The 26,207-nt window shown below is 33.8% G+C and overlaps 1 protein-coding gene across 4 annotated transcripts in view; it reads left to right on the forward strand.

The window, feature by feature from the left end:
- ASCC3 (activating signal cointegrator 1 complex subunit 3) overlaps positions 1 to 26,207 on the forward strand; it is a 415,044-nt gene that overhangs the window by 244,496 nt on the left and 144,341 nt on the right. For all 4 annotated transcript variants that reach the window (XR_005217810.1, XM_037842529.1, XM_037842528.1 and 1 more), the window contains exons 15-17: positions 16,199 to 16,390; positions 16,703 to 16,927; positions 25,585 to 25,704. Coding sequence is in view for 3 of the 4 variants with exons in the window: in XM_037842529.1 (XP_037698457.1) it covers positions 16,199 to 16,390; positions 16,703 to 16,927; positions 25,585 to 25,704 (537 nt within the window). In the remaining variant the exon portion in view is untranslated. The remainder of the gene's footprint in view (positions 1 to 16,198; positions 16,391 to 16,702; positions 16,928 to 25,584; positions 25,705 to 26,207) is intronic.

The following is a 26,207-nucleotide window of genomic DNA, read 5'->3' on the forward strand; positions in this document are numbered from 1 at the left end:
TGTTAACTAAAAATACTATCAGGGATACCTAATAGCCCCCTTTCTCTTTTATTTTACTTTATATATATGTCATGATTCTTCTTTGCTCAGCCATGTAATATCAACCTCCTTTCCTTTTGTAGACTAAAATAGTAATTATACTATCTGTTGCAATGACATAGAAAGGATGTCAAAAGGTTATTAGTATTTTTAAATAAAACAAAGAAAATTAGTAAAAATAGAATTGAGTGTTTAATTGGATCTTTGGAAGGATCTTTTTCTTCTTTCATTGGAGAGTTTGGCAGCCTCATGTTAAAAAAAGGCTTTGGATGCAAGCAAACCTGGGTTTAATCCTCATTCAAACACTCTAACACAGGCATTTAAACTTCCTTGAGCTACGATTTCGTCACCTACGAGGTTGTAGTGATACCTATATCTTAAGATTGTTGCAGCAAATGATGCAACATATACCATGCCTGATACAAAGGAGACACTTTGTAAATGGTTATGTATGAGTTTTGAAGCAAAAGAAGATGACAGGTTTAAAGAATGAGAGATGTGAGAACATTCAAATTTAAAACTTTGGCACAACAAACATTTAATTTTAAGAGGCAGTAAACAGGATAGGAAAATATTAGTAACAAGTACAGTAAATGAGTTAATATCTACATCTTTATATGTATACTTATTAATATTACTAACTAAAACATAAGTTTCCATTAAGTAAATGAACAAAAAGAGGAAATAAAATCAGTAAGTAACCTTTGGAAGAAAAGGCATTTGATCAAATTAACAGACTATATTTTATATCCTGAAACCCTATAAACCATCAAAAACTAAAATGATAATGCCCAATTCTGAAGATGACTTGAGATTTTGGCACTCATAGATTTACTGTGGCAGTGATCAGTTCAATCCTTTTAAAAAACATTTTGGTTATATATTTTGAGAGTCAAACTTTTTTCCACCCCTTTTACCTTGGAATCTTTCCAAGGAAAGCTTAAAAGAAAAAGTTAATAGGTGGACATCAGCAAAATGGCTGAGTAGGCAGCTCCAAACACTCATCCCTCAACAGAAACATTGAAAATTAAGCAAAAATAGTCAGAAACAACTTTGTCAGCGCTCTAGAAATGCAAAAGTTTACAGCAACAAAGCAAACTATCAGTCAAGTAAAAAAACTTAAAAACAATTCTGGTATGCAAGGAAATCTCTACCAAAACACTAGGTGAACACAACTTTAAAGGAACAGAGACTTGAGTTGCAATGTACTCCATGTCTTTGAAAAAGTATTTTGCAAAAGTCAGTGTTTTAATTTGCCAGAGACATATCGCACAGTAGGTTAGCTTAAATAACAATTTGTGTGACAGTTTTGACAACTGGTAGTCCAAAATCAAGCTCTCAGCAGGCCCTGCTTTCTTCCAGGTCTGTAGAGTTCTGGTGCTGGCTTGCTGCAATTCTTGGTGTTTGGCTTGAGCCTCTGCCTCTCCCACCAACTTCTGGTTTCTCTTATTACGTTCAAATTTCCTCTCTTTATAAGGCATCTAGATATAAGGGTTAAAAACCCACCCTGCTTCAATTTGGTCACACTTTAATAATAATCTTCAAAAGGTCCTCTTTACAAAATGGTTCACCCCTACAGGAATGTGGATTAAGATTCAAACATATGTTTTCTGCGGTACATGATTCGGTCCTCAATAGTCACTAAGCTAATAGATACAACCTTCAAACATCCAAGAACAGTAAACACTGAGAGGGTATGAAATCTTGATTTCCAGAGTTACCATATTACAATATTCAAATGTCTAGATTTAACAACAAAAAAATCACAGAACATACAAAGAAATAGGAAAGTATGGCCCATTCAAACAAACAAAAAAAAATGAATTGACAGAAACTATCACTGAGGAAGCTGAGACACTGGAATTATTAGACAAAGACTTTAAATAACTGTCTTAAATAAACTCAAAGAGTTAAAGGAAACCATGGAAAAGCAGCTAAAGGAAATCAGAAAAACAGTGTATGAACAAAATGAGAGTATCAGTAAAGCAGTAGAAATTGTAAAAAGGAACCAAATAGAAATTCTGAAGCTGAAAATTACAATAAGTAAAGTGGAAAAATCATGAGAGGAAGAGTGGTTTAACAGATTTGATCAGGTGGGAGAAAGAATCACCAAACTTGAAGAGAGGGCAATTGAAAATATCCACTCTAAGGTGCAGAAAGAAAAAAGAATGAAGAAAAGTGAACGAAGCCTCTGGAACCCGTGGAACACCATCAGATGGACCAACATACACATCATGGAAATCCTAGAAAAAGAGAAAGAGGCAGAAAGTGTATTTGAAGAAGTACTAACGCAAAACTTCCTAAATTTGATGAATCTACACTTTAAGAAGTTCAGTGAACTCCAAGGAGAATATACTTGGAGAGATCCATATCAAGATGTATTATACTCAAACCGTTAAAAGACAAAGACAGAATCTGGAAGGTATCCACAGAAAAGGGACTTATCACATACATGTAAAAACTACTACAGCTAATAAATGAATTCGGCAAAGTTTCAGGGCGTAAAGTCAACACATGAGGAATTTTTAAATATGATGTGAAAATACAAGTAACAAAAGAAAAAATAAATTACCTAATCCAAAATCATGAAGATTTACACCTATGTTTTTTCCTAAGAGTTTCATGGGTTTAGTTCTTACATTAGGTTTTAGGTCCATGTTGCATTGGGTTTTGTATTTGATGTGAGGTAGGGGTCCAGCATCATTCTTTTTCATATAGATCTGGTTGTCTCAGCACCATTTGTTGAAGACACTTTAGGAAAATTAAAAACTTTTGTGCATTGACAGACATTATCAAGAAAGTAAAAAGACAGCTTACAGAGTGGGAGAAAATATTTGCAAACCGTATATCTGATAAGGATAATGTATCCAGAATATATAAAGAACTCTTAGAAGTCAGCAACAAAAAGACAAATAACCCAATTAAAAATGAGCACGACTTGAATAGATATTTATCCAAAGCAGATATATGTACAGCCACAAAACACAATAAAAGATGCTCAACATCCTTTGTTATATGGGGAAATATATATATCAAGTCCACAGTGAGGCACTGCTTTACACTCACCGGGATGACTATGATGGGTGGGTAGGTAGGTGGGTAGGTAGATAGGTAGATGGATAAAAAGTAACAGGTGTTGGTGATGATGTGGAGAAGAAAGAATCATCATCTGTTGCTAATGGGGATTCAAAATGGTTCAGCTGCTATGAAGATAGTTTGGTGGTTCCTCAAAAAGTTAACATAGAATTGACGTATGACCCAGCAATTCCACTGTTGGGTTGTAGGGGGTTGATTCATGTCTCCCACAAAAGACTTGTTCAAAATCTTAATCCACGCTCCTGTGGGTGAGAACCCACTTGTAGATAGTAACTTTGAAGATGTTATTATTATTTATAGTGTAGTAAAATTGAATCAGGGTGGTTCTTAATCCATGTCACTGGAGGCCTTTATAAGAGGAAATTCAGACATAGGCAGTGGAAGCCAGAAGCCAGAAGAAGCCAGAGGGGAGAGAGAGGTCACCATATGACAGAGGACTGCCATTTCCAGAATATTACCAACTTTGGGAGAAAGCATGGCTTTGCCAACATCTTGACTATGGACTTCTAGCCTTCAAAATATTGGGACAATAAATTCTTATTTAAGCCAATCTATTGTATGGTATTTGTCCTAGAAGTCTTGGCAACCAAAGAGTTGAAAACAGGTACACAAGTAAGTACAAGTACACGTATATTCATAGCAGCACTATTCACAATATACGAAAAGTGGAAACAGCCCCAATGTCCTTCGGGGTGAATGGATTAACAAACTGGCATATACATAAAAGAGAATATTATTCAGCAACAAAAAAAGAATGAACTACTTATATATGCTATAAAAATGGATGAACCTCCCAAACATGCTAAGTGAAAGAAGCCAGAAACAAAAGGTCACATATTGTATGATTCCATTTAAATGAAATATCCAGAATCCATAGACACAGAGCACAGATTAGTGATTGTCAGGGCTTGGTTGGAGGAGAAAGGAGGAAAAACTTCTTAATGGTTAAGGGAGTTTACTTTGGAGTGATGAAAATGTTTTGGGACTAGATAAGAGGAAGTGTCTGCACAAGTTTTGAATGTATAAATGCCACTGAATTCATTTTGTAATGCAGAATTTTAGTTTATGTGAATTTCTCCTCAATATATTATTTTTTAAGTTAAAATACACCAAGCTTTTTGTTTTAAAACATTATTTATAATTTTAAAAATTTACGTACAGCAAAATATCCAGTAGTAGGGGAATTTTAAATTAAAGTGTGGGCAACAATTCAATTAAATATTATATACCTATATTATATAAATAATTAAGATTAATTATTTTAGACTACATAACAAGACAACCAATTCTAAACTAACATGTCAATTTTAATTCTGTTGATCAGCTGTCTTGTAGATGATAAGTAGCTGATGAGGCAGGGTCTCTGCCTTTAATACACAGGCACTCACTGAAGACTTAGAAATATTTATATAAGTAAAGCAAAAAGTGACAAATGCCATTAAGAGAAGAACAAGCAGTTCAGTTAGAACACAAAAGAGAACTAGATCAATTCAAACCAGAGGTCTTGGATTTCTGTAGGTAGGGTGATGAGGTCGTGAAGAGCATTCCAAGGAGAGAACAAAGAGAACATGGGCAGAGCAAACAGTGTACATGTTAGGGGAATGAGAGTGTTCTATTTTAACTGGTATGTACAGTACAGGAAAGTTGGGCATGTAGGTTGTGTTCAGATTATGGAGGGCCTTAAAAACCATGTTTAGGCTTTTGGACTTCTAAGCAATTGGAGCTATTGAAGGTTGTCAAAGAGTCACATTTGTGACCAGAATTCAAGTGCTGGAAAGTGTAATTCGTTTTCCTCCATGCAGGGGAAATTCTCATGGCCTAGGTGTTTATCTCAATATATTCTAATGTGTGATGACTTCAAACAAGTGAGACTTTTTTAAAGGAACATAGTAGTATTGGGATTTTCCCTTAGATTTTTTTTTGTTTTCACTTTTAAGTGAATTTATATTGTGGCAATTTTTGTTCCTTTGCCTTAAGATGAATTTTTGTAACCACAGAATAAATTTTTACAACAAATTTATATATCTTGAGATATCATGCTGTTTGGGGAAAGCATGTTAATTGGAATATTGTTGCTCTCTCATTTAAAAATACTTTGGGGAAGCACTCTAAAGATATACAGATTAAATAAGTAAGTTTATCAATCCCTGGGGATACAGAGATGTATACTGATAAAATTTAAAGATTAAAATCACATTTCAAACTGGTTTTTACAAGTTTTACTTCAGCATTTATTTAAAGTTGGTAAAACGAATAAAAGGAATGCATTTTTACATAAGATTTATTTTGATAATCAAGTGTTCTGTCTGGAATGCTAACTTGTTTTTATATAATTGTGCTGTTGTAAAATTCAAGACAGCTGATGTGGGAACCAAGACCATCTTTCAAGGGATAAAATATGGAACAGAGTACATAGTACTTCCTTTCTCCTAAGTTAAAGTGAATACTTAGCACATGGAGAGTGATATATGGAAGTTAGTTGTGGGGATTAGGATTGTCTGGGTCATTATGAGCTAATTGTATACACATGAGTGTTTAAAGGTTCCCCACCCGCCATGGTCACTGAGAAAATATTTACTGAATGTAAGCTAGTTACCAATCATTGTGATAGATCAATAGGTATCAGAGATAAACAAACTCTGCTGTCAACCTCCTTTTAATGGATTGATGAAGACAAGTGTATCAGCCAGGGATCAGTAAAGGAAACAGAAAACCCTAGGTACATCTTCAATGGAAAAGGACTTTGTATAAGAAATTAGGTGCTTACTAGAATGTTGGAAAATTAAAAAAGTGGAAGTCAGAAGGCTACCATTGAAACGTTGAATTTAAGGATCAACCACTATGATAGTGATCCAGCAGTTAGGAAGCCACAGCTACTGCTATGGCTGACTTTCAACATTTATAAAGGTACTGGAAAACCAAACTTTGAATGTCTGGTACATCTGTTGTAACTTTCAACAACTTGTGTCTCCAGGCTTGCCTGCCAGCAGAAGACGACCACAGGAAAATGGTTTTCCTGCTCACTTCCATGGTCCAAATTTTGCACAAGTGCATCTAATTGGCAGAATACATTTTTGCATCCAGTACCCTGACTGCAAGAGATCTGGAAAATAAACTTTTTAGCTTCCTGATACATGTAATACAGCAAAACTTATAAGAGGGGTGGGGGTAGATGTCTGCTGAGTAATAATTTTTGCTTTAATTGATAATGGAAATATATTTAAGAAGTCAAAATAGCATTTCCCCTATGGCACTTAGGTTGTGGCAGAAGAGAAAGATTGAACAGCTAATAAAATAATTGATTTTAAATGCGTTTGTAATACATAATACAGAGAGATAAAAAGTGCTATAGAGACAGTAAAATTGGGTTATCTGATCTAGACTAATGATATTGGAGGTGGTTTTGCTGAGAAAGAAATGTTTACACTGAGATCTGAGTGATAAGTTAGAAGTTCATAAAGCAAAGTGGGGCTAAAGAGCATTCTAGGAAGAGGCCTGGCCCCGGAACAATAGCACATTGTTGAAAGTGGGAAAAAGTCAGAATGACTAAAACGTGGAGAATGAGGGGAAGTGGTGAATGGCAGAGATGTGGCATGAGAAGAATCTAATACTGTAGGCAAGGAGCAGACCATGAGGCCCTTGTGTACCATGCTACGGATTTGGTATTTTATCTTAGTATTATATCTTAAAAGCAATGGTTATGATTAGAGGAATTTGAGAAAGGGAGTGGCATGGGGGCAGTAGAGGACAGGGAAGACCAGTTAGAGATGTGGATTCCTTGAGTAGTATTTGGGAAGTACAAGTTGGTGATTATTGGGGGGTGGAGGGGGGGTGGTGTTTGACGAGTAAGAGAGAAGTTCTCTGGCTTCAAGAACGTTTCTGACTTGCATAGTTGAGTGAACAATGTAGTCATTTATGAAGAAAACTAATAATAGAGAAGGATTAGAATAACAGAGAAGGGAAGGCATAGATCCAGACTTCAATTTTTTATATGCTGAGTTTGAGATGCCTGGAATACTTATATAGAGATGTTGAGTAAGCAGCTGGATATATGAGTCTGAAATATCAGAAGAGTGGGGGAAAGGGGGAGATAGGCATGCTGCTGATGAATAGAAAAACGTCAAGAGATCATAATCTGCAAGTGTCAGTGATGATTCAGAATGGGCCTAGAAAAATTAGCAGGGCAAGCCTGAAATATAGGAGGCTTTGGTCAGAGACTGCGATGTTTGTACTAGTGATTTTGGAAGTAGTATAGCTGTGGATTGATAACAAACCTAGAGTATAACCGTTGTATGGTTGAGGTGGAACAGAGGAGATGTTGCTGGAAATTTAGATGTCTGTATGGAAAATGCTATCACCTAGGATAATGACAGAAATTGGGGTGGGTGGATAGATTGGGAGCCTTCATTGGATAAGGTTGGGGGACTGGTGACAAAGGCAGTTGTACTGAATCTTAAAGAAACAGAGGTTTTTACAAAAGGTGAGTACATAATGGGCTGGAAATGGTGGTGGGAAAGAGAGACATCATCTCCCTCCACCTGAGAGAGAAAAAGGAGAAACAGTCCATTGAGGGAGAGTCAGTTTTCAGTCAAGGCAAAGTAGAAGAAGAGGTTATTACCATTTGCTCATTACCGATGTAGCAGTTCTGAAGTGTACAGTGAAGAGTTTCATATAGTAGAGAAGGTAAGGAATTGGGCCAAAAGCAAAGTCATACCAAGTATTATGAAGGCAATAGTATGAGAGATCATTGGTTCCCCAATACTTGTTCCCATACCAGGTATCAGAATCTCTGGAATTCCAGCCGTAAAATTTTTAACACAGTCCTCAGAAATTCTGATCATAGAGAGGTTTAGAACCAATGGTTTAGTTGATCTAATGGACTTTATGCTGAAAACTTGGGATGGGAGGCATGATCGATCCTTCTGATAGCCTCATGGATGACAGAGCACTAAAGGTCTCAGCTCTCCTGGCATAGTTACTAGAGGTCCAGTTTCAGTTGTCAGTGAACAAGGTTTAAGTTTAATATGAGCATTGAAGAAAAAGAAAGAGAGAAAGAGGGAGAGAGGAAGGCAGGATGGCATATTATACTCCTTAGGTCTGTAGACTCCTCTGTCAAAAGAAAAGCCAGGTGTTGGTTTATGCTACTAACAGTGTAAGTGAGTTTTTAGTGTTGACTCAAATCCATTGTCTCTTGCTGATTAACTCTGTAAGCATGGAATGATAAATACAGCATTTACCAGAAATGAAGATCTTATAATATTTTTTCTAACATTGGTAAAATTGTTGTGAAAAAGAATGGTATCATTTATGGGACAATATTTGCCTCTTCCTGATTAAATTTTAGTTTTCATAACAGAGCAAAGTTATTCTTTCATTTTCATTTTAATGGATTTGAAATTATGCATGTTAAGCCATAGTTTATCAAGATAAATTACTTCAGAAACTTACAGAGGTCACTATAAATTATTTATTCAGTTTCTTCATGCTATTTCATTGAGAGTTTGTGTCTGAAATGAAGTTCTTGTATTGTTTCCATATATTTTTTGGTCTTAATAAAAAAATAATCCATTTCCTTAATATCCTCAATAGCTTACAAGTCTTCTTTTCTTTTTTTTTTTTTTTTTTTTAAAAAGTCACATTTTTTAATCAGATGTTTGTGTTGGTTTAGAAGTCAACTTTGGGAAGTGGTGCATTTTAACCTTGCTCATTTTTAAAAGTGCTAACACTGATTTTCCATCTTAGGAGTAGGAAACAGATATATGAAGTTGTGGAGGGAAGCCCTGCATACTTTCACTCGGGGGTGGGGGTGGAATATGGTACCCTCTGTAAGCTATGGATTATTTTAGTAGTTGTCCATTCCATTCTTATTTTACTTACTCTGAAGTCCCATGTGGAAAGCGCACTTGTGAAAAGTGGAAAGATAAGTCAGAAGAAACCAAGCTTAGGCAGTCTTACACTACACACCTGACTGTCATTATCTTTTCTTCTGTGCTAGGGAATTTCCATGTGTCAAACACTTTCTTCAGTGAGTGTAGTATCATATCTGGAATGGCTTCCTTGGAGAATCCATGCTCTGTTCAGGAAATGTGAGCAAGATAAATTATATCTCTGCAGCTTTTCAGAGGACAGCAAACCTTGGTCTCCAGGTAGAGGTTGCTCTGGAGAACCAGATGTAAAAGACAGTGATTGTTCTGATACTTCAGAGAGCAGCAGGCATCTTGTAAAAGCAAGCGTAGCTCCGTAACCCATGATCTTAATCGTCTCTTCTCCATTCATTTCTCCATATATGAAACTCGTGTTGAAAGTATCTTGTATTTATATTTTTCAAGGAAATATTTTGTACAGCTACCATTGTGTATGTTTGCATGCTTACTTGTGTGTCTGCCTATTTTAGTATGAACAGACTACAAACTTTTATGCCTCTTGCTTTTTTCATTTGGTAGTATATCATGGAGAACTTTCCAAATCAACACAAAAAGATCTGTTTTGTTCTCTTGAACAACTGCATAGTATGCCATAATATGGATATTATCATAATTCATTTACCCAGTCCCATATTGATGGAAACTTTTGTTGTTTCCAGTTATTTTTTTATTATTAATAGTGCTGTAGTAAACATTATTGCTTATAGACTTGGTAGTCACTGTGATATCCATTGGGAAAATTTCTGGCAGTAGAACTTATCTGTCACATAGTACATGCATTTAAAATTTTGATGAATGGTCCCAAATTGCCCACTAGGAAAATTTTTCCAATTTGCACTTCCTCTGACATATAGCTTTGCCAGTGTTGGGTAGTATCAGAATTTTTAAATTCATGACAGTAATAGGCAAAAAAATGGTACTTTGTTATTATTTTGACTGACATTAAATATGAGTGAAGCTGAGCATTTTCCATATATTTATTGGCCATTTGTATTTCTTTTTCTATAAATTGCTTGTTTACATCCTTGGTCTGTTTTGTATTAAACTGCATGACCTCCTATCATATCTGTTACAAACATTCTTTATGGGGTTAACCTCTGATTTTTTTTTTTTTTTTTGAGTATTTTTTCCATGTATGTGTATGTTTTCCATTGCACTTAGAGATTTTTATCATTTGATTTATGGTCTTTGGGTTTTATGTCTTATTTATAAAAGTCACACGTACTTCAGCCTCTGTTTCTTCCATTCCTTTTTTTGGTTTTATTTTTTGTATTGAAATCATTGATTTTTCTAGAATTTATTCCAGATAGTAGTGGGCCCATCATCTGTTTCTGAATAATCTCTATTTTTCCCATTGATTTTAAAATTTAATATAACATACAAAATTCTCATATTTACCGGAATCAACTTCTAGACCTTCATTTCTGTGTGTGTCATTGATCTTGTTCTTTCTTCTTTGGTATCAAACTGCTTTATGTATTCTAATTTTATAATATTCTTAATATACGGTATGGATAAGCATCCTTATTATTCTTCGACTTTAGAAATTTCCTGACTAAATTTTAAGGTTTACTTTTCAGGATGAATTTTAGTATCACCTCATCTTTTAACTGAGGTTAGTGCATTGATTTGAGTTACTAAATTAGTGAGAATTAGTATTTTTACTACATCAAGTCTTCCAAGCTTAACATTTCATTTCTTTAATGTCCTTCAACAGCATTTTAAAGTTTTCTTAATAAAGGTGCAACTTTCTTGTTCAGTCTATTTCTGGTGGCTATTATAAATGTTATATTTCCTTTAATTTTATTTTCTAATAAGTTATTTATATATTTAAAACTTTTTAAAATATTAATTTTCTAGCTTGCCATCTTTCTGAATTCTGTTATTATTTACATTAGCTTTTCAGTCAATCCTTAGGTTTCTAAATAAATGTTCATTTCATCCTCAACTAACTACTTTGCCATCTTCCTTTCCACTATTTATATCTTTTATTATTTTCTCACATCTAATTCCATTGTGTAAAACGTTGATAGGCTGATAGTGTGCATCCTTGCCTTGTTCCTGACTTTAACTGATAAACTACGTGTTTTACTATTAAACAGGGTTTGAGAGAGATAATGTCATTTCTGCTCATCAGGATTGAATGTGGCCTTTTTGTCAAATTTCAGTCCCTAGAGATGATCATAGTTTCTTTCCTTTGACCTATTCAAATAATTATATTATTTATTAATACCAACCTCCACTTGCATTCTGGGGTTGAATTGTACTTGGTTGTGGTATATTGTTTTAATGCATCGATGAATGCTGTTTTCTAAAGTTCTTTACTGTCTGGATTATATTCATAAGAGAGAAATGTCGCTATTGAGTTCCATTGTGTGCTTCTTTATCAGGTTTTAATATCAGTGTTATTATACTGCCTCTGTAAAATTATTTTTGAGTCTTTCTTTCTATTTCTATGTTCTAGGACCTCTTAATAGCATTAGAATCAATTCATCTTTAAAAGTTTGAAAGCCCAGTTGTCAGATAACTTTTGAATTTCCTTCCACTGTTTCTATTATTTTACAATTTTGTCACTTTTAGGTTCAATGTTAGTAATATATCATCCATTCTACAAATTTTTTAAACAGAATACATAGAATTTTGTAAAGAACTCTGAATTATTTATTTTGTAGTATATTTCTGAACTATTTCTTTTGACATTGTTAGCTTTGTTTCTCTGTGCACATGCTGTTGTGCTTGTGTACAGCTTTGTCTCCTTTTACTTAAAGGGCCAGGTAGTAAATATGTAATGCTTGGGTATATGGTCTCTGTCACAACTACTCATCTCTCCCATTGTAGCTCAGTAGCAACCATGGACAGTATTTAAACAAATCAGTGTGGCTGTGTTCCAATAAAACTTTATTTACATAGTGTGGATAGGCATCCTTATTATTCTTCTATCATCCAACAAGAAATTTGGCACATAGTTTGCAAACCCCCACTCTAGCCAATAATTTGTCTGTTTTTGTTTAGTTTTTTCCTTAAAATAAGTATTTTTTTAGTTATATAAGTATTTCACCTATGAAATTTTCTTAGAGCACACAACTTTACTCTCTCCTTTAAGTTTGATGTATAGTGTTTTCATTAATTTTTAGACTTCTGCAATTTCAGTTTTCATTTCTCCTTTGATTCTTGTTTAAGAAACCCAAGAGGCATACATGTGTATAATTGTGTGTCAGTTCCAATTTATTAATTATTTTGTTCTGTTTTTTTTTTTACCTGGTCCCATCTACTATCATCTTTCAGTTGAAGTAGTAAAATAGACTTACCTAACTGGACTTCCACATCTCTCTCCTGCTCAAAAACCCTCAGTGACTTCCCATTTTACTCAGAGTAAAAGCCAAAGTCTTTGCAATATATGTCTTCAAACTTACCATGCCTCAAAAGGAATTTACTTCCCACCTTCCTGGGGTCTAGCCTGAGGCACAAACATTAGCTTTCCTCCTCTTGTCTTCTCCATCACATATTCAGTGCACTCGAGGCAAGAATAAACCGGAAACATTCCTAATTCCTTCGTTTCCTTCTTGTTCTGCTCAACCCCCATTACAGGCAGTTACTCGGTCTTGGTCAGTTTATAGCCAGCTTTTACCTTGACTGCATGTGATTATCTGTATTTTCTCTTCTCCATCTGCTCACTTGAATTGTTGCAGCAGTCCCATACCTACTTGCTCATCCAGCCTGTGGTCTTACTGTACCTATGAAGTTACCTCTCTAAACAACAAATCTGATACTGGTTTTTAAAAACTTTAATTGGCTCCTTTTTCACTTAGTACTTGGGATCATATAAAGCCTGACCCTGATCTTCTTCTCCAGTTTAATTTCCTTTCATTTGCCCTACACCCCTTAGACATTCTAGTCCAGGCCTCTGCACTGTCTAGAATACCTTTCCCCCTCTGGTAGTATGTCACTTGTCCTTCCAAACCCACTTTTCACATTGTCTATTAATACTTCTTTGATAAAACCAGCTAATTGTTGATTTAATCCTTCAGGAAATGTATATGAAGTATCTAATGGCTATGTAGAAGACTGCCAGGTGGTAGCAATTCAAACACAAATAAACCATAATTCCATTTCTCCATTATGTTTACTTTTAGCTTTGTTCATGGGCTTTATTATAAACAAATCATACTTTAGAGAAATAATTTGTGCATGGTTCTGATTTCTCACAAATCTTCAAATTATGCACAGTTGGTTGGGATCTTGTCTAAAATGTCTTTGCATTCCTAAAAATGTAATGACTTTAGTACAATAATGAATATGAGGTTGATTAGAGCTAAATAGTCTCATAAGTTCAAACTGTATAGCTGTATTGTGCATAGATGGATCAAAACATCACTGTCAGTATCTTTTTATAAGGAGCTATGATTCTTAAATTTTAATGTGTGCATCAGAATAACTTGAGGACTGATTAGAAATGCACATCCAAGCCCATGACAAGATGTTTAAAATCATTAACCACTAGGGAATTGCAGATTGAAACTATGATACAGTACTACCACACACCTTTTATAATAGCTAAAATAAAAACAGTGACAGTTCCGAGTGCTGGCAAGCATGAGAAGCACCTAGTTCTCTTGTATATATTGCTGAGGGGAATGCAAAATGATACAGCCACTCTGAGAAATATTTTGGCAAACAAACAAACAGAAGAAACATCTTGGAGAGAAGCTAAGAGCTGACACTGATGCTGACACTTGAAAATGCTTCGAGACATTTGGAGATGCTAGCCCAGAGTTTGCTCCAGAGAAGTTAAGAGAGGACCTCTTGGTTAGATGCACAGGAGCTGAAGAATCTAAGAGATACCTAGAGACATTTTGGAGAAAGCCATTTTGAAATGCAACCTGGGAGCAAAGGAACAGCAGACACCAGCACCACGTGCCTTCCCATCTGATGGAGGTGTTCTGGACACCATCGGCCATTCTTTAGTGAAGGTATCATCTTGTTGAAGCCTTAGTTTGGACACTTTTATGGCCTCAGGACTATAAATTTGTAACTTAATAAATCCCCTTTATAAAAGCCAATCCATTTCTGGTATTTTGAATAACAGCATCATTAGCAAACAAGAACAAAGTGTATGTATAGAATGATTTCTAACAGGTTTACCACATTGCACAAAAGTAGAATAAGAATACAATCCACTTGAAATTTGAAGAAGATAGTTTTCTTTTTTGCTTTTGACTCAAAAAAGCTGTTATGTACTTGGCTGTCCACTAGATGGTGTGGTTTGTTAATGTCTTACCTTCCGTTTTACAGCTGAAGCAGATTTCATGGAGTGCGGTTTTCTTAGACCAACTTTTAATGATTATTAACTTAAAAGTTTAAATTTTTCAGTGAACTGAGAGATAACAAGGGTGGCAAAATCTGGACTAGAACCCCGGTCTCCTGAAATTACACTTCCTGCCAACACTTTGTTCCAGAAGAAGCTGTTAAATACATTGAAAATGAAATTTTCAGAGTAATAGCAAATAAACACATGATGTGATGATGAAACACAAGTTTTAACTATATAGACACTTCTTTTATATTAATATAAGGTCTTCAAATTTGCAGAAAACTTTCCCATTGTAGAGTATGTCTTTAGAGAATTTTCTGAGATCCTCTGCTATAGCTTTTATACAGATTACAGATAAGTGGAACAAACCTCACATTTGCACTTAGAGCAGGCCAAAGAACAGACACAAGAAATAAATTTAGTGTATTCAGGCCAGATGTAAAGTTCGGGAGCTAAGACAGGTGGTCAGTGCCTTCCCATCAAAGACCACCAGGAACATACCTGTGAGTGAATAAAACTGGGTTTACTGATCTATTGTAATGAGAAAGTTTGTACACCCTGGGGAACCATAGAGCATCTCAGTAAGAGGGTGATAGAAAGAACTTGCTCTAGGATTGATTAGGTGATTTTTTGTAGAGGGTTGGTAGAAGCAGGGCTTTGCTATTGGTTGGATGCTACCAGGAAGTGGGGGCAATTTTAGGATTGAGTAATAATTCTTATCTAGTGAGCAAGAAGAATGGAGTGAGGCTAAAGCTGTGATTGATAAAGAAGTAGTAGTTACTCATATTACTCAGGATGGCGGGTGGTCAGTCGTTTTTATGGCTTGGACAGTGATCATGTTTTATCTTTGTTCAGACATGATTGCACAGTAGTCTCGTTTTTTATTTGATCCATCATGATCACAGAGGGGCCTTGTCAGATATTGCTGTTCTGTGAAAATTATTATGTTCAACAAAAGAAAACTGAGTGTTATCTTTGAGTGCCAGGCCAGCTCTTAGTGACACCAAGGCCTGGCTGATAGTTTCAGACAGTTCCCAGGTGTGAGGGGCTGCTTTTCTCTTTTTCATAGAGAAAGTGAAGTATTCAGGCTATAGAATTTGATGCCAGGCTTGTGGTCCAAAAGAACATACACTGGTTGCACTGAGGGTATGCTGTTAGGCATAATTTGTTTGAATGAAAAATTTAATGAATGGATTAAGAAACACTGCCCTACATCCATGGAATGTTATTTTTGTGGTGATTGGTTTTTAAATTAATTCCTAAAGGAAAACAATGCATAATGAAACAGACAAAAACTAGCTGTGTTTATGTGAAGTACATATGAAGTGGAATATACCATGATCTTGTGCTAAATACTTGATCAAGGTAGTTAGACCTAGAAAGTAAAGGAATTAAGTTTTAAATTGAGGAAGCTTAAGAAACTGAGGGATATGGATTAATAAAGAGGAAGAAGAAGGGCATTCTAAGTAGAAGAAGGATTTTTTTAAGGCTTCATATTGTAAGGACTCTGGCCTTTACTCTGAATGAATTGGAAAGCCACTGAGATATAGGATTATTTTTAATAGAACATTTTTGGAAGAAAGAGAAACAGGTAATATTGATTGCTTGCAAGAAGACGATGCCTGGATTAAAGAGAAACTTGCTTTTCACTTTATTATTTTTGAATTTTGAGCCATATTCAGGTTACCTCTCCTTTAAGATAGATAAAATATAATTTTAAAATAATTTTGAATAAGGCATATATGCTAATATTTAGTGATAGCTTAATAATTGCTTTTAAATGCTAAGTAGTAATTACTCATTTATGTTTTGTGGATATCTATTCTAGGTGCAAAAGTCAAGAAATAAGCAAGTACAAGAATTATTTCCAGATGGTTTTAGTATTCATCATGCAGGAATGCTTCGGCAGGACAGAAATTTGGTTGAAAACTTGTTTTCTAATGGGCATATCAAAGTTCTAGTCTGTACAGCTACGTTAGCCTGGGGTGTCAATCTTCCTGCTCATGCTGTTATTATTAAGGTAAGAGTTTACCTTTCTTTGCACGTGGATTTGTGTGTGTCTTAAAACAAACCTATGGATTGATTTATTTAGAAAAAAATATTGTGATTTTGCTGTTTCATTGACTTTCAATGTTGTTTGTATAAGTTCAGAATTATTTTCTCCAATAAGAATCTAGTTCGTATTATGAAAATTTAACTGTATCTCAGATAATGAAAGGATTAGTTAAAATACACTTTTGAGATTTTGCCACGTTTGTCTAATATCAGTATTTAGCTCATCAGGATTGTTTTTGTGTGTTTGTGTTAATTTTATTAACTTTTCTTCATCCAGGGAACACAAATATATGCTGCAAAAAGAGGCTCCTTTGTTGACCTTGGAATTTTAGATGTCATGCAGATATTTGGTCGAGCTGGAAGACCGCAATTTGACAAATTTGGGGAAGGAATCATCATAACAACACATGATAAACTGAGCCATTACCTTACTTTGCTCACTCAACAAAACCCAATTGAAAGTCAGTTTCTGGAAAGCCTTGCAGATAATTTAAATGCAGAGGTAAGATTTAATGAGGTTGGAATAGAATAATGGCTATGCAAGAATAGCCACTAAAATAAAGATTGAGTTGGTTACCGTTCTATAGTATTTAGGAATACAGCTTGTGTCTACACAATTATAAAACAAAACAGGCTGAATGGCAATATTGTTGATTAATTCAGAGTGGTATAGAATGCAGGTGATAACTGATAAGAATTCATTGCTAAAAGACTGTGTTTTTATACCATGAGATTTTTTTATAGGCCAGAATTCTAACCAAAGATATACAAACTAGGGAAATAGAAATGGCAGTAGCAACTAGTATTTCTATTGCCCTTGTTTGTGAAGTTTTCATAAAGTTTTTTGTAAGGTTTATAAAGCTCTTTCATCTTGATTAGGTCATTTGATTAACTTCGTTATACCAAGTGTGAGCTAGATAATAATAATTTGTTTCGTGTGTGTGTGTATGTGTGTTTTATGATAAGATTTAAATATTAGACCCCAAAAGACTGGTTAACATCTTATCGAAAAAAGAGGATATATACTCTTAGGATTTAGAATATGTGTAATATTCAAATAAGTATTCAAATAGTCATGTATTCAAATGAGGTTTCACTGTTTTCATGACATTTTTAAATTGTTGCTCTGGTATTCAACATTTTCCTACTTCACTATTCTTCCTTACCTTTAAAGTTTATTCAAATCATTTTTGAAAGTAGGTGGGATGGGATATAAATACTAAGTAAATAATAAATGAAAATACAATTAAATATTATACATTATATACAAGTCCTATATCAGGTACTTCTTAAACAGCTTATAGAAATGTCACTTACATTCTAAAATGAGTATTTATGTTATTACAAGTCTTTTTTTGGAAGATAAAAAGCACATTCACTATGTAATCCCCATTGTTAAAGAGCATACAGCCCAAAAGGTAAGAAAACTGTGTGAAAACAAAGTGCAGTGTTAGAAGATGATGAGTTCTGTAGAAGGTGTCCAAATAAAGGACTACCAGATTTCAGAGGAAGGAGAAAATACTTTTGGCTCAAGGCTGTGAGGAAAGGCTTCATTCATGAAGGAGGTAAAACTTGATCTGGGTTCTGAAGGATAGATACATTTTGGAAAATCTGGTTGGAATTTAGGAATCAGCATGAGAGTCCTGGGATTGGTTTCTATTAGCAAAATTATAAGAAAATACTAAAGACTAGGAAGTAAACTTGACTCCAAAGAAAATATTATAGCTCAATTTCAATCCTCATTGCCTACTATGATTGCATGGTTTAAATAATTAGCTCTTGGGTTAAAAGTATCTATGATGGAATAAAATCTATCATTGTAAATTATAATAGTAGCAATGGACTGAGGACCTGCTTAATGCTAGAGACGATACTGAGGCATACTCTCAAACCTCTTGCAAAGTGGATATTATTCTTAGAAAGATATGTAACTTACCAAGATTTTAATTTTTGGAACTAGTATTTAAACTCACGTATATTTAACTCCAACCCCAGTCTTTTCATTATAGCCTAGATTTATCTTATATAAAATTACTAAATTAAATATGAATACATTTCCCTGCATTAACACTTAGCATTTGCCTTCAGCTAAAACCAGCACCAAATTGTTTCTTAAAATGATAGAAATAATGTCTCTGAATTACAGAATAAAGCAAAGCTCTTTAATGCAGTTTTTCTAGAAAAGCATATAAAGGAAGACTTAGTAAACTTAGAATTAATGTCCATGACAGCTTTTTGTACCTAGCAAAGTAAACACAAGGTGGTGATATTATTACACAGAAGACACAGATTAAGTAGAATACACAATCCTTTGCCTCAGGAAACTCTTTTTCTTTGAGTATTAAATATCTATCTCAGTGAAACTATTTGGTCAAGCACTGAGAAATTAAAAATAAATTGTGGACCCACTCGGAAATCCCACGGACCATATGTCAATACCAAGGACTTGTGAATCAGTGGCAGACAATCTGTGGTGAAACTGAACTGAAGGTTTAGACTCTTGGAACAGCCTTAAATCTCCAGGAACACTGGGAGGTTTGATTGTTAAAGCCACCCTCTCTCCCTAACCACTCAGACACACACCCCACATTCAGGGTGGACAGCACCAACTACACACGCAAAACTGGTGCACCAGTTGGACCCCACAAGAATCAGACCCCCACACACCACAAAGACAAAGTTGGGGAGAACTGCCTTGAGGGGAATAGGTGGCTTGCAGATGCCACCTGCTGGTTAGTTAGAGAAAGTGTATGCCACCAAGCTGTAAAACTGACAAATTAGAGAGAAGTCTCTGAATTAGCATATATATCCTAAAAGAACCCTATCAAGTTAAGCAAATGCCAAGAGGCCAAAAATAACAGAAAATTTTAAAGCATATGAAAAAACCAGATGATATGGATAACCCAGACCCAAACACCCAAATTAAAAGATCAGAGGAGATGCAATACTTGGAGCAATTAATCAAAGAACTAAAGACAACGAGACCATGGCACAGGATATAAAGGACATGAAGAAGCGCATGGCACAGGCCATAAAAGACACGAAGAAGAGCCTAGAAGAGCATAAAGAAAAATTGCAAGAATAAATAAAAACATAGATGATCTTATGGAAATAAAAGAAACTGTTGACCAAATTAAAAAGATTCTGGATACTCATAGTACAAGACTAGAGGAAGCTGAACAACGAATCAGTGACCTGGAATACGACAAAACGGAAAATGAAAGAACAAAAGAAAGAATGGGGAAAAAAAATCGAAAAAATAGAAGCGGACTTCAGGGATATGATAGATAAAATAAAACGTCCAAATATAAGACTCATTGGCGTCCCAGAAGGGGAAGTGAAGCGTAAAGGTCTAAAAAGAGTTTTCAAAGAAATTTTTGGGGAAAATTTCCCAAACCTTCTACACAACATAAATACACAAAGCATAAATGCCCAGCAAACTCCAAATAGAATAAATCCAAATAAACCCACTCCAAGACATATTCTGATCAGACTGTCAAATACTGAAGAGAAGGAGCAAGTTCTGAAAGCAGCAAGAGAAAAGCAATTCACCACATACAAAGGACACAACATAAGACTAAGTAGTGACTACTCTGCAGCCACCATGGAGGCAAGAAGGCAGTGGCATGACATATTTAAAATTCTGAGAGAGAAAAATTGCCAGCCAAGAATTCTTTATCCAGCAAAGCTCTCCATCAAATTTGAGGGAGAGCTTAAATTTTTCACAGACAAACAAATGCTGAGAGATTTTGCTAATAAGACCTGCCGTACTTGAGATACTAAAGGGAGCCCTACCGACAGAGAAACAAAGGAGAGAGAGAGATGGAGAAAGATTCCCTAATATTAGATGAAGATGCATTTTTAAGCCATATAGTGACCACTGAGTATAAGTTTGGCTTTATTAGCATTATAGCATCACAAGATACAACCCTATATTAAATTATTTTTGATTCCATATTTCAGAGAGGAATAAACAGACATTTCAGAATGATGACATTATGAAGGAGAAAACATAGTTGGTATCACATCCTACTCCATGCTACCATTTCTTTCACTCTATTTCAAACAGATAACTCAGGGTTATGGTATGGCATTCTTTCTGAAACACTAGAAGTCAGAAGATGAAGATACTTGCCTCACTTTTATGACTTGCTGATTGTAAATGTGGTCATCTCAGTTAAGTTGTAAGATGACTCTTAGTTTCCTAATTGATAAAACAGGAATTAGACTAAGAATAATTAAAAACTATTAAATTTAAGTCTGAAAATATAGGCTTCTTTTGAAAATCCAAAGGAATACTCTTACACTTTTTGAGACCATTGAAAAATGTGTATTCTCAATTATGTTTTATTGTTTGGTGTAGATGAGATGCCATTGTCTGGAGGTAGGCATGGGATATATAGAGCAAAGGCATATAGAGAGCAGTGTTGGTGAAAATGTCTATTTATATATGGAGAGACATCTGTTATTGTAGTCATTGAACCACTAAATTTAAGTGGCAATTATTAACTTCTGTTTCATACACTGAAACAAAACAACATTAATTGTGGACCCAAGATTTGCTGCTTATTGCATAGTTAATGGAAAATACTGAACCATTTTAGCTTCTGAGTTCAGATAGAGGGTTTGGCAAAAAAAAAAAAAAAAAAAAAAAATCTATTTACTCTCTGATCCCTAAGCTTGTATAGTTTACGGTGAGAAGTCCTATAAACGAAACAAAATTACCTCAATGCATTTAGTTCCTTGGTTCAGATAAAAATAATTTGAATAGCAAGGGTTATGTGTAGGCATGTTTCTAAATACACAAAGGAGGAAGAAGGGGAAGTATTGATCTGTATTCAGATTTATTCTGCAACCTATGTGTGGTGAGAATAGTGCAGCAGTATCCTCATCTGTAAAATTTATAACACGGCCACTATTTTGTGATATCAAATAAGATGACTTTAAATATCTGAAAATTAAATACTATTCTGAAACTTTAAAAAAAAATAATAAAGGGGCATATAGGGAAAAAATATACTTATTGCAAACTAATTACAGTTAGTAGTATTTTAATGTTCTTTCATCAACAGTAACAAATGTACTATACCAATACTATGAGTCAGCATTGGAGGGGGGTTGGTGAGGGGTATGGGAGGATTTGAGTTTCCTTTTTTTTGTCTGTATTTCTTTTCTGGAGTAATGAAAATATTCTAAAAACTGAAAAAATAAAATTAATTGTGGTGATGGATGCACAGCTGTATGATAGTACCTGGGGCAATTGATTGTTTGATTATACACTTTGGATCTTTGGATAATTGTATGGTATGTGAACAATCTCAATAAATTAAAAAAAAATTTAAATAAAAATAAAAATAAATTGTGGTCCATGGGTTCACCTCATGTTCATTAAGAACTTATTAGGAATGTCATGTTCAGAAATGTCAGATAACTATAAGCATAATTCCGTTTCATGACATTAATGGCATTCAAATAATGAAACATATACCTTGAAATTTTTAGCTAATATAGTAAAGTATAGCCATTGCTAAAATTTCTTTCTCATATTTTGTTCTGATAGAATAACTCCCTATTAAGGTAAATTTTCTTGTTAAGGAAACAGACTCCCTTAAATTATGGTTGAATATTAAATCAGATTTGGCAATTTGTGGAAGTCAAGTGTGAAATTAGTTTATGAAATGAATGTATGCTACGTTCTTACGGTAATGGATTTTTAAGACTTTAGACGTCCAAAAACTTTGCAAGACTGTACATTGACAGTGATCAGCATAAAAGTGAAACTTCTTTTCGGAATGTTTCCTCTATAAATATCTTTGATTGCATGAGTATCAATTCTGGTCATTAGTTCAGAAGAATTAGATCAATTATTATGTTAAGTAATAACTGTAATGCAGATATTTTATGAGACAGCTTTGCTGATTGACACCTAATGGGATTGACTCTGTAATGGTAATCCTGAAAGGCCACACATCCCATCCCTGTAAAAAGCCATTTAATTTTGACTGAGTGAAACACTGAGGCAGGTTTGAGACTTACATTAAAATTTATTCAGCAGACATTAGTGAGTACCTACTCTGTGCTGGCCCCTATAGACTATACTTTAAAATTTTATTAATCTTTCTATAAACATAGGTATATTCTTAATATGGAGTTCCTCTGATCCCTGTATAATATAGTCCAAACATCTTGTCCTGGATTTAAGACCACTGCAATCTGACTGACCTTCCCGCTTTGGTTCTGATTATTCTCCAACACAAGTCTTCTGCCTTAGAAAGACAGGCTTTTGCTCTACTCACTTTACTTGTAAAGTCCCAATTTTCCCACTTACAAAATAGGGATAATCTCACTGGTGTGTTGTGGATTATTAGCAAATGCCTACACTAGGTTGGTATTCAATAGACAATAGCCTCACTTACTGATAACACTTGCTATTACTGATAGTCTCTTAATAGTTAGTCCTATTATACACTTACTGTCAGTGTTCAAATGAATGGTAAAATAAATGTTTTTTTGTGTGTATTTATTAAAGTAGTTAATAAATATATATTCATGGTGATTGCAATATTTGTTCATTTTGTATTATATGATTTAAACTACTTTAAAATAAAACACGAGTAAGCAATTAAGCTAACTTTAAAGACTTAAGTTTAAATAGATAAGTTAGATATGAGGTTAGACTTTGAGACATAATTCAGGTTTACCAAATTTGGAGTATTTTTTTCCTCCCCTTGCTTAAAAGAGCATAAAGTTCTACACATTATTTTGTAGTGCCAATTTTATAAGTTTAACATGTTAGATATTTTTCTTTAAAAGCATTTTTGAATACTTATTATGTGCTAGGTACTGTGGATGGTGATTTCATATGTATCATCTTAATTAGTAACATATGTTTCACCTCCATTGGCTAGGGAACTTTGTAAGGGCAAGGTATATTTATCACCATACCCACTGCACTTTACATAGTGCAGTCTTGTTACTGATTTAATATATGCTATTGAGATGAATGCGTAAATTTCACAAATACTGTGAAAAATATTTGTTTTATAAAAGGCTCCTATACTAAGGAGCCACTAGGTGACAGCAGATATTTGCAAGTGTATTTTTATTTTTGTCACTAGGTGGCATTCAAGGATTAGTCTCAAATATGATGTACCATAAATTTACATTCCTTTCTGGTGATCATTTAGAAGACTGATTACTTTATCCCATCTTTCATACCTACTGACTCTTTTCCTTGAATCTTGTCACCAGTAGGAATATGTAGTTATTTATTGATGTTAATTTATTGTATCTGACTTTGAAAGTAATAGGAAGTTTATTTTATCCTTCATAAAATTTTCTACTCTTAGGAGTTATGTGATATTTAAAAGTATCTATAGGTCAAAAGAGAATTAACATGATTTTGATTGTCAAATAGTAAAATCACAAATAGGGGAGACTATCCACTTTGTAGCAATATCATCAAACTAGTTTTCTTGACCTAAAACTAGAAAATGTTTAACTATTCTACATTATAATTATAGTAGAATTTAAAAATGGTTGCACAACACCCTCATTTGTTCAATTTTAGTTCATTGCTGCTCTTCATTTTATGGAAAGCCTTACAGGAAATTAGGTCTGTTCACATTTTAGGAAATATGTATATTTACCTATGTTATTGATGGCTTAGTTGTTTGCAAATAAGTTAGTATAAATTCAAAGGTAAATGGAATCTGCCTTCTCATATTTTCACTTTTGGTCATTTATCTTTTAATGACAAATGGTATGATATATTATAATGAGAATTATATATTTTTGAATCTCTATAAACATTTTTCGGCTAACTGAAGACAGCTAAATATCCACATATTTATTTCACAGTCAGTTATATAAAATTAAAATTATAATGTAGGAATTAAAGCAAAACATGAAGGTTTTCATTTTCTTTAATATTTAGTACTACAATGAAAAAAGATTTGTTTTTCCATTTTTTCTCCTATAATTTAATAATTTTGGTATATCATCTCTCTTCCTTTGCTTTAAGTATTAAGAGGTAAAAAAAAATTCAGTTATGGGTTCAGGTGAAATTATACAACTATGAAGTTTCATGATTTGGGTAAATTTTAAAGTAAAATGGATACTTAAAGTAAAAGAAAAATGATTACTTAAAGATCCTTCATCTAAGAAAATATATTTTTAAGAAAACCTTTCATTGAAATTCTGTGTTGAGATCATTGCCTAATAATTTCTTTCTCTTAATTGAACAGATATTGTATGCCATTGGTTTTTAAATTATAAACCTTTGATTCCATTAAACTAATTATTATAAAGCTAATTTAAAATGGTGTATTACAATCATATTTCAGAATGATACAAAAATAATGCAGTGTTTATTATTGTAAAAATGTATGAATATCTATTTTTTCCATAGGTCATTTTAAGTTTACCAAGTAAAAATAAAAATCACCCCCATCTTGGCATATGATTTTTTAAGTGCATTATTATTAATATGTATAAGTCCCAACAAAATCTGCTTTATATTTGTGCGAAAATGATTTTATTTTCCATTCAATTCATATTGTACAATTATATTAGCAGTACTGAAAGGGATATCTTTACAGACAAAAGCTGACATTTTATCTTCTCTTGTTTTGGTGATGACAATACACAAAAGCATGATAAAGAGGGACAAAATTAGCAGTGTTGTGTTGTTTTGATTCTGGTGCACTTACATTTAAAACTTCTGTAGTGCGGTCACATAAAATGAAACCATAACAAAGAAAACAAAACAAAAAAAGTAATGAATGCTGCTCTTCGTTTTATGGAAAGCCTTACAGGAAATTAGGTCCGTTCACATTTTAGGAAATGTGTATATTCACTCTATGTTAAAGCCTTACATAATAATATGTAGAATTAAATTCCATTTGGGAAAAATAATCAAATGAGGTTAAATTCTCAGCTGTAATATTGAGCAAGTTGAGTTTTAGAAGACAGTTTCTCTAATGTACTGTTCCCAACTAAATGAGCCAGGACTAATTTTTAGCTAATTGTGCTTACCTATTTTAAATACAGCATAATGGTGTCTTTTAAAAACTTTACTTCGACAGAATGGTCTTTGATGTAATGTTTACGTTAACTTCAATGCATTTCTTTAATTTTTGTTGTATTTTTTATTTTCAGATTGCTTTGGGAACAGTTACTAACGTGGAAGAAGCAGTGAAGTGGATAAGTTATACTTATCTTTATGTACGGATGAGAGCAAATCCATTAGTGTATGGCATCAGCCACAAGGCTTATCAGGTAGAAAACTCATTTATAAAATACTAAACCTTTTTGGTCTGTAATCTTTTCATAATATGAGGATAAATATTTGTTACCCCAGCCTCATCTGAAAAGCATTATGTACTGGAAGAATAAAGACAGAACTTTTAACTTTTTTGGAAAATACTAAGGAAAATTAAATTTGCCTTTTTTAATTATTTTTGCTTTATTTAAGTCTTTTACCAGGGATACAGTTAAGTAAATCTTTATATTATTATTAGTTTTTATTCAGGTACATTTCCATATGATGTTAGTATTTTGCTGTGATTTTTAAAACTATGGTAACCTTAGTTTTTGGAATAAACCAAACACAAGAAAACTAAAAGACCCCTTTTAATAATAGGCTTATGTTATATAAAATATGTTCCTCTTATCAAATTCTTTCTAAATCCTATTCCTAGATTAAAAGGTAACATTAATGGGTCATTATCTTTAACAGAGAGGAGACTAGGATCAGTTCCACAATTCAGAGTGTGGGTGCA

The sequence above is a fragment of the Choloepus didactylus genome, chromosome 7 (genome assembly GCF_015220235.1).
Source record: "Choloepus didactylus isolate mChoDid1 chromosome 7, mChoDid1.pri, whole genome shotgun sequence".
Lineage (NCBI taxonomy): Eukaryota > Metazoa > Chordata > Mammalia > Pilosa > Megalonychidae > Choloepus > Choloepus didactylus.